The sequence below is a fragment of the Malus sylvestris genome, chromosome 3 (assembly GCF_916048215.2).
Source record: "Malus sylvestris chromosome 3, drMalSylv7.2, whole genome shotgun sequence".
Taxonomy (NCBI): domain Eukaryota; kingdom Viridiplantae; phylum Streptophyta; class Magnoliopsida; order Rosales; family Rosaceae; genus Malus; species Malus sylvestris.
The window spans coordinates 27,254,011-27,267,523 of record NC_062262.1 but is presented as its reverse complement, the minus strand read 5'-3'; the positions used below and the strand labels follow the sequence as shown (position 1 = coordinate 27,267,523).

The following is a 13,513-nucleotide window of genomic DNA, read 5'->3' as shown; positions in this document are numbered from 1 at the left end:
ATTGGAGAGACATTAGGAGGTTGAGAAACTTGAGGATGCTCTGGAGGGGAAGTACCTGGGGTGACTATGGTGGTAGAAAAAGTTAATTGAGATGGAATAGAGTGAGTGGGAGTAACAATGGATGGTGGGGAGGATGCTGCAGAGACTTGCATGTGAAAAGGAAAGCTTAACTTATCGAAGATGACATGTCTGGACACATAGATCCTTTGAGAGGTAGGATCAAGACATTTATACCCTTTGTGATTAAGGCGGTAACCCAGAAAGATGCACAGTTTGCTTTTAGGATCCAACTTTGTTGTAGAATAAGGCTGCAACCAAGGAAAGCAACTACAACCAAATGTTTTCAGTGTGTGATATCTGTTGAATAGTAATTCCCATGGAGAAGCTTTGGATGCAGTAGGCATTCTATTTATCAAATAAACTGCAGTAGCAAACGCATGATCCCAATAGATATGAGGAACATGAGAAACTGTCAATAATGTCCTTGCTGTCTCCACTATATGTCGATGTTTATGCTCAGAGCAACCATTTTGCTCCGAGGTGTGAGGACATCTTAGTTGATGGTGAATGCCATGCTCAACAAGAAATTGAGAAAACTGAGAACTCAAATATTCACCACTAGAATCAGACCGCAGAGTTTTAATTTTGGTGCACAACATATTTTCAACATGAGCCTTGAACTTCACAAAGATACTAAAAACATCAGACTTATATTGCATAGGAAAGAACCAACAGTATTTGGTAAAATCATCCACAAAAATGACATAATCTTTGTGATGATGAACAGAAGATACAGATGATGGCCCCCAAACATCTGTGTGAAGTAATTCTAAAGGTTTACTTGTCTGACTTGGCACAATAACAAATGGTAGTTTAGAACTCTTGCTTAATGTACAACCATTACAGAAAATAGTATGAGTATTACCAAAAACAGAAACACAAGACTCAGAGGTCAACTTATTTATGATCTTAAGAGAGGGGTGGCTTAATCGTTGATGCCAGACATCCCTGGAAGCATTGACCGAAACAGCAAATGCATGATGAGAATCATTCACCAAACCAGAGTTGAGAGGTTGAAAAGGATAGAAACCTTTTTGCACTGGTCCATTAAAGAGCATCTTCCCCGAAGAAATATCCTTCACAGTGAAGTGAAAGGGATAAAGATGCATAGAACACCAATTATCAATGAGAAATTGATTTGCAGAAAGCAAATTGTGTTTCAATTCAGGGACATGTAACACATTTCAAAGCTGAAAATTGTAATGAGAAGTAGGTAATTGAGAAAAGCCAGAGTGAAGAATTGGCAAACCTTTGCCATCGCCAATATAAACTTGCTCAGGGCCTGTGTAAGGTTCTGGATTCTGGAGATGAGTATACGAATTTGTCATGTGAGCGCTAGCGCCAGAGTCCACAAGCCAAGTTGGAGAAGAAGAAGTTGTACTGGCAACCATAGCAGAATGAGAAGAATGACCAGAAAAATTTGGATTCATTCGTTGAGGATTGGAGACTGAACCTCGAGCTGGAGTATTGGTGCGATCTGGACCACGACCTTGAGAATTGAAGTCTTAAGCCACCATAAGAGCTTGAGAAGGAAGCGTAGGAAGAAGACCAGCAGAGGAATTGAAGGCTTGAAATGGCGAAGACGAAGATGTTTTCTTCTTCTGATTCGTTAATTGGATCTCCTTATTGAGAAGAAGGCCATGGAGGTCATCAATTTTCGTGAAACCAAGGCGAAACTGAATTGCATCAACAAACGAGTCATATTCAGGAGGAAGTCCATGAAGAATGACAGAGATTAGCTCGGAATCTTCAATCGAAGCTCCAGCACTGGCAAGAGCATCAGCAATCTCTTCAATTTGTTGAAGAAATCGTGCAGCAGAAGAATCTCCCTTAGTCAGATTTTGAAGACGAGATCTGAGTTCATGAATATGCGATTGAGAAGCAGTCACAAGCCGTGATTCCAATTTTGCCCACAGTTCTCGGGAAGATTTGACTTCAACAGTGTAGGGAATCAAGGAATCAGAAAGTGTAGAGTTGATCTAGATGAGAATGTTCTGATCATTCTCAAACCAGGTAACATATGCTGGATTCAGAGCACGAGATCCAGTTGCATTAGTGAGAAATTGAGGCGGTGGAGGAATCGAGCCATCAACAATGCCTGCAAGATTGTATCGACGGAAAATATGAGCGAATAAGGCACTCCAGGTTAAGTAATTTGTCGTGGTTAGTTTGATCGACACCATAGATCCAATGTTTTGGATCGTGATGGAAGCAGCATGAGATGCACAAAAAAGATTAGGGCTGGAATCGACGATCGGAGGAGTGTGAGAACCAGAGTCAGAGGAGGGAGAAGCTGCGGTCGCCATGGAAGATTACAAAAGAAATTAGGGTTTCAGATGCAAGAAGCTTCAAGAAAATGGAAGCGTAGCAACGAAGAGTCGCAGAAAACATAGCGACGAAGGAAGGGGGATCAAGTCGTTAGACAGAGGCAAGGGATACCATGTTAGAAAAGAATAACTTTTCATTTCACATGATAAAATTACAAGATAGTTGTATATATACAACTCATTTACACATGTCACCATCAGCCACTCCAACTAACTAATTACACATTTCAACTGATTAACAAATATTGAACTATATCTCTAAGTATTAACCAACTATTTCATTTACATAAGTATCCTTAATACAATGCCTATGAGTCGATTGCATCACCTAATTACCACCACAATTTCAGAACATCAAATGGAGTAGATCTAGCAAGTCAAACAGTTCCACCCTTCACACATAGATCCAAAAGAGATAGCACACCAAACCAAAAATTAAAATCAATCACTCTTCTATAGAGAGCAATCCAACTAGCAAACTCTCCTACAAAGAAAAATTAAACCAAATTCTAGTACAATTCCTCGAGAAATCAAACCAAATGAAGTGCCGCTTGCGGCTTTTATTCTTTTGTATGTGAGGAATAAGGAAAAGAAGGAGAAGAAGCATTTATTAGTCGCAGCATAAGGATTGAGAGACTCTCTCCCGGCACCTACACGCACATACAGAGAGGGAGAGAGAAGCCGAGAGCAAGGTGGAAGCTTGGAGATTCAAGCTTTGCCATGGAAGTGAGCCAAGATTGGAATTTAGATTGTTTCTTTCTATGCTTTTGAATTCAATTATTTTGTATTTTAATATCACCTGAACTAAATTTCTATTGCTAGATCTAAAGATGTAGCTTAGCCACATATACTCGAAGTTTACAGTTATATAAATCTTCTATTATATTTCATATTGAGTGTTCGAATCCATTCTTAATGCTTACATTTAATTGGCTATTAGGTTGAGATCGAAAGAAATATTGACAACTTCGAGGCTCGCAGTAATTGCAATACCCCCTAAAAATAGAACATCACCCATGCTTTTGTGTTTGGACTTTGGACTTCAGTCTACACTAGAAATTGAACCCGCACGATGCTGCGGCTTTTAAAACTATGTTAAATGTGTAATCCATGTCAAAATTTAATTACATCCTAATGTTCAATAAAGAACCAAAACAGTCCACAATCATGCTATTTGGCCCCTCAATATGCAGCTGTTGCAATTGGTAAGTAATACTTAGTCAGTCACTCAACAATTACCAAATGGACCAAATAATAAAGAAAAAACAATCTTGATTAATTCATTTTACTAAGAAGAAAGGCTATGAAGTTCCTAAATGAAAATGCAGCAATCTTTTGGCATGTCAAGACTTATTCATAATATTTAACCATGATATACAGATTCTCTGTGTTTTCATCTTCTGGATTACATGGAAAGTAGGGTTCCAAAACATGTTAACGTCAAAACTCATGATTTGGCCTGAAACCACTTATATTGGAAAGGGTTTAACAAATTAGGCATGATCGAGGACACTAATTCAGAGGATGGTTAAAACTCTCCGACAACTATGAGTTTCATACAAAAACACTCAAAGAGCTCAAGTGGATTACACAGTATCTCAACACAGATCACACGAATGGAAAACATCATTCAGACTTGCAATGCCTAACACTACACAATCCTACAATATTGTGTGAAAACCCGACCAAATTGTTCAACATTATCAAATTGAGCACAGTTCTGACTGATTTTATACATAATTCAATGATCCAGAACACCGCAACCATAATTTGAACAGTCTACATTCAAATTTCAGTAACTAAATAAATAAATACCCTTTTCCCACCCATATGCTGTATATTCACTTTCTTGAGAATAAAGTACCGATGAAATTAAGAAAAACCCAAATGAAAGAACCGGAATTTTCATGAAGAGGTCCGAGCTGTGCCACCTTTCGAAATGGTTGCTTCAGAAATCCTTGTGGGCATCTTCAATTTGCTGAACCTCTTCTGGTGTTCCAGTCTTTGGGTGGAACTCCCACACCTGGGACTTGCAGCCATGTTTCCAATTGCTGCATCTCGTGCATCCCGTCCCTATTGCTTAAGGAAAACATGGCTGCAAGTCCCAGGTGTGGGAGTTCCACGCAGAGACTTAAGCATCTTAATTGGATTCCCTACAATTTAGTGGAGGTTCATTCCAAGTTATTGGAATGGATTTTTCCTCTCATTATACCCTTGGTAAATATAAACAATCATTGGAGACCAAGCAGCACACACTCATCAATAAAAGATTAGCAACCTTTGGCTCAGGATAAACATAATGCATACAGAAAAATAAAACTATAACAAAAAACTTGCACACAAACTTTTGCACTGAAGATGATGAGAATTAAAAATATCACACCAGAACTTCCACTTTCAAAAACAAATCGTGGACCTAAGGATTTGGAAAAAGCCGTAAGGCACTTCATCACATTTGTCTGGATCTGATATCTGCGAGCCGTTTACATATACCTATCAAAGTGAACAACACCATTAAATGCTAGGGTTGACATCTATATGTACATCCACAAAATAGAAACAGTGAAGGAGACACAGAAAGCAAACCAAAAGTACTACTGTTTTGCAGTGGAGGCTATATAAGTGATAATTTCAGCAACTTGTTGCTGAAACTGCATTTATCAAGACGTAACAAAGTAAAGCAAACAAAAAAAGGTATTGTTAAATCTTCCTAACTACAAATTCAAAACTATAAAGTACCTAAACATTTTCTCACTCCAACCAGGGACAGCAGAAAGTAAACGAACTAATATCTCAACTGATTGGTTAATGTCCTGCAAACCTTCCACTTGTTTATATGAGGATATCGCTGCAACAAAATCAAATATAGTTATAATAAATTCAACCAATATGGCATGAAAACCATGGGAATTAATCATATGAATTGAGTCAATTGACTGAAAAACACCACACAAAACATATCAAACCACCAACAAAACAGATCGATGTCCAAAGTTTGCAGTGAAAAACACACAGAGACTTAAAAATTAACAGGAAAAAATAGTGACAACCATTGTTAAAAATACACTCAAAGTGTTAGTGAGATTAGATACAGAACATTTAAGCATTCATAAAATAACATGAATAAATAGAGGAAAAATTAACAACTCACCCCATAGAAATTAATCGAACATTGTAAGCCTGTAATGAACAAAACAAACAGTGAAAATTAAAAAAAAAAAAAATCAAACATGCAAAAATTCAAAACAAATCAAACATGCTAGAATAAAAATTAAATAAAATTAAACACCACATCAATCCAAAACCCAAATTTTATTTCTTTTCTTTTCCTCCAAATCAGACCCCCCAAATCTAAAATGGATCGAGCCCAGGGGAGCTGCAATTTCTCACCGGTTCCAGAAGCCGCATGCCCTGCAGTGCTGTAAAGGAATCGCCACATATTATTCAATGAATATGCATACTATAGACTACAGAATTTCCAGAAAATAAACTTTGTAAATTATGCATAAAAACATTTACAAATAGCAAAGATTCATATTTGCAAAGGGAAAAAAATACAAATTCATTCAAGCAAAGAAAGCAATAATTGCAAAAGAAAAGAAAAATCGTAGACCAATGATTTATGGTAATAATTATTATGAAGAAAGAAATTGTTTGTACTTTTCTACTGGCTATCAATGCTGTTACAACCATTGATAAGATTTTTTAAGAGCTTTGATAGTTGTTAAACTAATTGACTTTTGATGTTGAGAAGGGTGCCTTCTATAGGAAGAAAACAAAATATAAAGTTAGTTATAAACTTAATGCACAATATAATGAAAGTGTGAAATTATATTAACTGTCAACTTACCATTGATACCATTAAAAAGGCATATGGACAATAGTTTATAAAATTGTAGGCTGCTTTCTTTCTTCCTGTTTTTTAACAAATTCAGTGAAGAATGGTGTGAAGGTGAGGCTATAAAAGATGAAATTACCATCAGGAGAAGCTTCCTTTTATAAGTCTTGAATGGAAGTATACAAATTCTCATGAACACACATGAATTTCGTTTTAAAAAATTACACATGAATTTCAAGAGATCCACCAATAAACTAATCTCAAGCAAAAAGAGTTCAGCCATAAGTTTTACCTCCATAGTAATAGGCAGTAGGCGGATAAGCGTTCGGGAGATAGCATATAACGGATGTACAAAATCATGTAACAGAGGGGTAACAGAGTGCTCTGATGGGATCTGTCCATTTGCATTATTGATTTACTGTGTGATTCCAAGGTCTTTCTGGTTCTGCATAGAGAAGATCAAATAAAACTCCTGATCACCTGCTGTTGGAAACAAATAATAAATATACAGGGAATTTTATAGAAAATTAGGATTAGATTTTAACAGTTCTTACCCAAATTTGGCCAAATTCAAGCCTACCCTCAACGATTCCAGTTCGTATAGCCTCAACTCAGCATCACACATAAGAATGTTAAACATGCAACACGGAAACGAATCAATTCCCTAAACTTTCGAAATTGGGGATGATCTGAATATGGAATAAAGCCTAGAATAACTTACCATGAATACAGAAGGTTTTAGAAAACGATTGAAGCCCATAATTTAACGCGGCAGTGGCCCCTAGTGGTCGCGGTGGTTCCGCTGCAAGAGAGAGTAATTGAAATATGCTGAACAAAAAACCATAGAAACAACAGAAAGAAAAACTCAAAAATTTTAGTAAAACTAAGAACAAAAATCACTAATCACAAAACCAAAATTAATAGAAATAAAAAACCAGTATGCACAAAAGACCAAAATAATCTTTGAGGCGGAGGAAATCGATGAAACATCGAACCTTGAGAACTTGATTTTCTGGGCAGCGAGTGAAAGAGCAAAAACGGGCTTGACGAGGGTGAGTTCTGTTGGATTCTAGGGCTTGATAGGTGTGCATGCGGTCGAAATTGGTGATGGGGAGAAAATTGATTTCGTGCAAGAGATTTTTTGTTCAAATCAAGTCGAGCAGGAAGGAAGAGAAAACTAAGTTTCTCGCTTCAGGTTGCTAATCATGGTTTTTAGCAAGAAAGGGAGAGAGAGAGAGATAAAGAGAGAGAGAAAGAGAGAGAGAGAGAGAAACAGAGAACTAGAGATCTGAGAGCCATCAGAGCACGAAGAGCTTTTGTGAGGCGGGGATCAAAATCGAAATCCAAAAAGGAAGGCTCGAGAACTCCTGGAACCATGCAACACGTCGACATCTCAGAGAAGCAGAGGACGCGTGGATATCAGGAGCTCGGCTTCCAGAAGAAATCGAGACATTTCTATCGAACAGCAGGGACAAAAACGCCATTTTACTGTATAATAAACACAAAAAGCTAAACTTAAAGACAACTAAAGGGCAAAAAGGGAAGAACACTGGCGAATGAACAATAAAAAGGACACAAAGGGAATTAACCAGAAAGTTAGGCGTTTAGTATATACTAGAAATTTAGCCTGCGCGATGCCGCAGGAATGCCAACTTGATTATAAGCGTTGTATGTGTTAGAATGGGTAACTAAATGTGTTGTAACCATTGTGTGTAAATATGTAAAAAGTATATATACAAAACATGTACAAAGTATTTATAAAATGTAAATAATAGTTGTTGAAAACTCTACATACATATAAATAGTTGTTCAAAATCTAGCTGCTCCTATTTCATCGATGCACAAATTGATGTTAGCACGAAACTTATAAGAAAAAAATGGAGGGAAGGAAAGAGGAAGAGGGAGCTTTACAGGCACCAAGAAAAGCAGAGACAAAACTTAAAAACCGATGGCAATCAATGAAAGCTAAATAATCCCCATCCTGAATGTTTATAAAACAAAGCACCAAGAAAATTTCAACACTAACTGTTTTTTCATACAAAAAAAGAAACAATGAAATAAATTTCCACATTAGGCTTATTTCAGATATTTAACATCTTACTTTGAAATTTCTCCCATGGAATGAGACTACAGTGTTCATTGACGACCATTGTAAACATAAGGTGGACAACTCTTTGACCATGTCATTAGACAATTACAAAAGCTTACTTTCCATGAGCTTGTAACTTACAAATTCCAAACTCAATGTAATATTTGTGTGTCCTCAGCTTTCATTGCGTAATCACGTTTACGATTGAAACATTAACCAAATCCAAAAAAAAACAAAAATGCGACTCTCTGGCTTTCTTATAACACAAAAATATCCCTAATTAGAGCATGCCACACACCAACACATCGCAATTATATAAAGTATTTTTCTCAGTGGCAAGTATTATACTCTCCTTTGGCCAAGAGGATATGAAATTGGTTAAGTATACTGTTCTACCCAATTGGATCAATAAGCTCAAGTTTGCACTGTACAAAACCATAAGTACTCAGGACATGAAATCAAATCTTGCACTTTACAAATCACATATGGGCAAAATAATAGCTAAGAAGAAACTTAAAGAAGTAGAAGGCTTTAGAACACAAATATACCTGAGGTGCCAAAATATGGTGCTGAGGAAGTGTTTTCTTCTTATTTTGAGGGAAGAAGAACGCAACTCTGAATTTGGACCCATTTTCTTAACCCATGGTTCCTATAACCCATAAATAATTTTAGCGTCCTTCAAATAACAAATACCCCAGATGAATTGAAAAACTGCACAAATTAGTTTCATGAATACATAATGAAGCCGAAGCCATAGTTAATCTAAACAAAGGGTTTATTTAATCTAAAAAGAGGCAAAGACATACATACCAATCCTCCAAACGTTCTCTGCACAATGTTCTACTTCAAGAATGTACGACAGCTTCCCCTACAGTACAAACTCCCACCCAAAGCACATGCCACCATGCTCTTCCCTGAACAAACAAAATAAATTATACGCAAGTAATGAGCAACTTTCTTTCAGCATCATAATTAATCTATAGTGTCGTTCAATAATATACTAACACCATGTTGACACATGTATGATTCTAAATTACATCTGTTCTTATAAAAAAAAGTTTATATACATAAATTTCAATATGTCTGCTTACAATTTGTAAGGGGATTAGTGGGGATAAGATTAGGGATACGCTTTAGACATCAACCCCTTATGGATAGCCCTTCTTAATCATTCATGTGTAGTCTAGTCCTTCATATTAAGCATGGCCTAAATGCTGTAACAATCCGAGATAACTTGTATGGAAATGAACTGACAGTGAAGGTGGGTTTTGTGTCTTTTGGGTGATCTCATGATGCAAACGTATACTGGATGATAGGTAGCTAAAGCTATTTATGCTTTGTTCACTTTTTAGTATCGATTTGTAAAGTGCGAAGTTCTTACCTCAAAGTTTGCCTTATATGTGACAACTTTCTCCATGTATGCACCATTGAAAGTTGAACCACTGAAATCAGATTCCCTCATATCTGCTGATGTTAAATTGGCTCTTCTGCATCAGTCAGTTACATTGATGTGAAAATGCAGATACTAATGACAAAATTAGTCTTGTTCTTTTCAAATCAAATACATTAGCTTTAGCAGGTCGTTCATTGTGGAGGGTAGCTGAAAAATGCAACAAAGAAAAACTACAATTTGCGGAAAAAAAATTAATAAAAACCAAAATTTTGAGGAAAGAAAATTTGAAGTTTTTTTCTTATGTGAGGAACCATACCAGTAATTTATTCAATCAAGGGTTTTTCTCTGAGCTATACTCCCACTTTTCAACTGAGAATGAAATAACAAACAAAACGCACAAAATAAAAGGCCTAATTTCCAAATTATTTTTAAAAAAAAATATTTAATTTTAATTTGAATCAAACTGAAGAAAATAGGTCAAATTAAGTAAATCCCAGTAAGTGGAAAAGTATATGGTGAGAGATTATTTACCTTGAAAACTCACATAGTTTGGAATGGATCATCAACAATCTCTGGAGACTCCATTGGATCCACTATGATATCATCCTGCATGGTTCCACAACAAATGGCAATGCCATTACAAAATAACGCAATTTTCTTTGGATCAAGAACTTAAAACAAAAAGCAATTTCATATTGTTCAACAAAAGTCAGAAATCAATAATTCACACACATTCACAGATCTTCATAACAATTGGACAACTACAAATTAAACTAAGCACATAAAAAATTTCTTGGAATTCAATCGAAATCAGCAGAAGATAAAAATTACGCAAAAGAAATGCACAATCCTAGCATTGGAATTGAAGTACCTGAAATGGTGTAACTGGGCCCGGTGTCCACCATTTCAAAATCCCCAAATCAGCTTTGAACTACAAAACCCAAATCGAACAAAAACTAAGCAGAATGAGTAGGATTTAAAATGTAGAAATCACCAAATAAAAGAAGGTGGACCAGTAGCTCTACTCTATTACCCTCAACATACGACATTGGATACGGCAATGCATCAGTGGAATGATCCAAATTTACCACAGCGACCTTCCTGCACACCAAAACAACACAGTGCCATTGTAAATATTTCAGACAGATTCAAAAACCAAAATTGAAGTCATGGAAAAACTTGAAAACCGGGAATTCAAAGTAAAATTTTTACATTCGATGAGCTGGAGGAACTCAGACATGCCATTGCAATAAGTGGTCTTTCCTAACCCAGGCAGGCCGATCACCACTTGCGCAAAAACCATATTTGAGTGTTAACATCGAGCAGTAATAAACCCAACAAAGAAATCAGTCAGGTAAAACTAAAATTTTTAATTGATTGTTTAATTATGTAAATCTCACCTTCAATTGTTTTAAAATCACAAAAACTGTTAACTATGTCATCTGATAATCAATAAATTTAAGAAAATTTAAAATGAACCCGATTCACTCCAAATGCTGATATTATATGTTCACATATATACTTACAACAACAAAAAAATTCTGTTTTGAGCCCCTAGGATCAAAATAAAAACAAAAAACACTAATTCCAGTGCCTAGATATATAAACATCGCATAAAACACATTTGCAAATGAGGGGCAACCTCATATAAAGCTATATGTTTATATGGGTAGCAAATAAGCAGTACAGATGCAGACACATCTATAAAGCTAAATCAGATCGATTTCATAAGCATATTTTGCTCAAGCTTTTATCAAGGGAGACATGCAAAATCATACAGAAACATCCATTAGTAAACTAGACAATTTCAATATATATGGAAGCATGCATGAAATCACAGAGAGAAAATAATAATACAACTTTACCTTTGAAGTGTTATTGCGTCAGGATTTGGGACGGAGATCCGACATGCACACATTTGGGATGAGAGAAATGGGGATTAAACCCAGAAGGCGGGATTTTCCGAAGAGCAAGGAAGAAGAAGAAGAGGAGAAAGAGGGGGGGATTTAAATGGGGAGAAGAAGAGAAGCGAGCTTCCCTCCATAGTTGAGGTTCAAGCTCGTGGGAGAGGAGTTGCAGAGAGAAACTCTGTTCAGCTAGTACTAATTCAATTTACAGAAAAAGGGATTAGGGTTTTTTGGAATCGGAAAGGGATAAACAGCCTATGTTCTGGTTCGTGCAAAATTGAGAGAGAGAACTGGAGTTCGTAGCAAATGGAGGACTACCGGAAGCAAATGAAAAGCCAAGCTTTGTGAGAGAAAAAAGTGGAAGCGGAAGGAAAATTCGAGATGCAGTGGAAGGGGAGCAGTCGACGATGATCGACACGTGGGCAGCATGGACAAACACGTTAATTCACTGTGCCAAGGAGGAAAAAGAACGGGGAATAGAGAAGAAAATAAGGGCATTTCCGTCATTTCACTATTTATAAACAGTGCAAACAGTGCCAGATAACAGGGTTTTAGTATGTGTATAATATAATATAATATTTGAGACACAACAGTGGATAGTTCGAAGTTGAAGCATCGAAATATTTAGAGTCTTGCCAACTATTTATATATGGGAAAAATTTTAAAATGTTATATGAACTTGTATCCATATTTCAATTTATCATATTAACTAAAATTTTAAGCACTTTGTCATACCAACTTTGAGAAATCATCAATTTGTTATCTCACCCTAACTCCGTTAAGTTTTTCATCCAAAATAAATCATGTGCGAGACTTGTGTTCAGGGTTATTTATATCATTTTAAGATTTTTTCACTAATTCTTTACTTGTCTTTAGTAAAACTCTTAAATTTTGTGTTAAAGGCTATTCATGCGGATAGTTGTGTTCGAGCAATGCATACGCATCTACAAGTCTATTTATGGCACCAAATCTCAGCCCATTTCTTATATTACAAAGCCTATATAAAATTCGATTTCGTAACATGCTAAACTGAACACACCCGCTTTTGTATCTTAGCATATTTTGAGCAACCATGAGAGAATGCAATGCCTGATCATTTCATTGTTACCATATCAAAAATATTGTTCCATTGTTTGGTTATGTTCAAAATCAAAAAACACCAAATGTATTTGAGGAAGGATTGCTTAAAGTTCACAACATTGTCTTCATCCAAAAAAAAAAATTGACTAACAAAAAGTGTAAATTTCCAAATGATTTCCTTCAAATTCTACGGTTTTCAGGTGGCTTTCTTGTATTGTGCACTTGTGAAATCCCATTCCTGGATTTCGCTGTTATGGTCTATGTATTTGTATTATTCATATTTTGTATTATTTTTTTAGAATTTATATTAATTAATTTGAATTTAGATTTAATTAAACTAGTTACGAAGTTTGAAGTTTGGAAATTAATTATTTAAAATTCATAGACCTTTCAAGGTCACAATTTATATTTCTGAATAGAGTTCAATCTCACGAAAGCGTAGGCGCAGACCGTTCGTGAAACGGAGTTATAATGAAAGAGTTATTAACATTTAAAATAGGGACATTGTTGTAATTTTGGCCCTCATCTAGAAGGCTTCTGATTTTCTAAAGCAATCTAATTAAGCCACGTGGACGGTTATGATGAAGAGTGGAGGAGAGAAAGGAGAGAGATGGACGGAAGAGAAGGGGGGAAAAGGAGGAAAAAGAAGGGAGTTTGGGCCAATGAGGAGATGGGAAAGAGAGGAAGTGAAAAATGAGGAAAATGAGATATGAGGGAAATGAAGGAGAGGGGGAACCAGCCAACCCCCTAACCCGTTTTCGACCCGCGAACCATCAATTATGACCCCGCCCCATCTCCCTCCCGTTTTGGGTGATCTTG

The 13,513-nt window shown here is 36.2% G+C and overlaps 1 protein-coding gene across 30 annotated transcripts; it reads right to left on the bottom strand.

Moving 5' to 3' along the window:
* Positions 1-4,646: 4,646 nt before the first annotated feature.
* Positions 4,647-11,966, bottom strand: LOC126615303 (uncharacterized). 30 transcript variants are annotated; one of them, XR_007620731.1, is made up of 17 exons: positions 10,920-11,965; positions 10,741-10,808; positions 10,579-10,638; positions 10,239-10,313; positions 10,024-10,076; positions 9,696-9,801; positions 9,125-9,228; positions 8,863-8,963; positions 7,221-7,713; positions 6,780-7,027; positions 6,518-6,670; positions 6,238-6,302; positions 5,778-5,806; positions 5,539-5,567; positions 5,127-5,235; positions 4,974-5,038; positions 4,647-4,880 (listed from the first exon to the last, which is right to left on the bottom strand). XR_007620731.1 is itself a non-coding variant. In XM_050283120.1 (7 exons), exons 2-6 carry the CDS (start codon positions 6,631-6,633, stop codon positions 5,002-5,004), a joined length of 348 nt encoding a protein of 115 aa, XP_050139077.1. In that variant the 5' UTR covers positions 6,634-6,708; positions 6,780-6,940; the 3' UTR covers positions 4,647-4,880; positions 4,974-5,001. The 30 variants fall into 30 exon arrangements, 2 of the variants coding, with proteins under 2 accessions (XP_050139077.1, XP_050139076.1); XR_007620749.1 differs by having other exon boundaries at positions 5,778-5,798; XR_007620739.1 differs by lacking the exon at positions 6,238-6,302 and having other exon boundaries at positions 6,780-6,830; positions 6,947-7,053; positions 10,920-11,964.
* Positions 11,967-13,513: the final 1,547 nt, after the last annotated feature.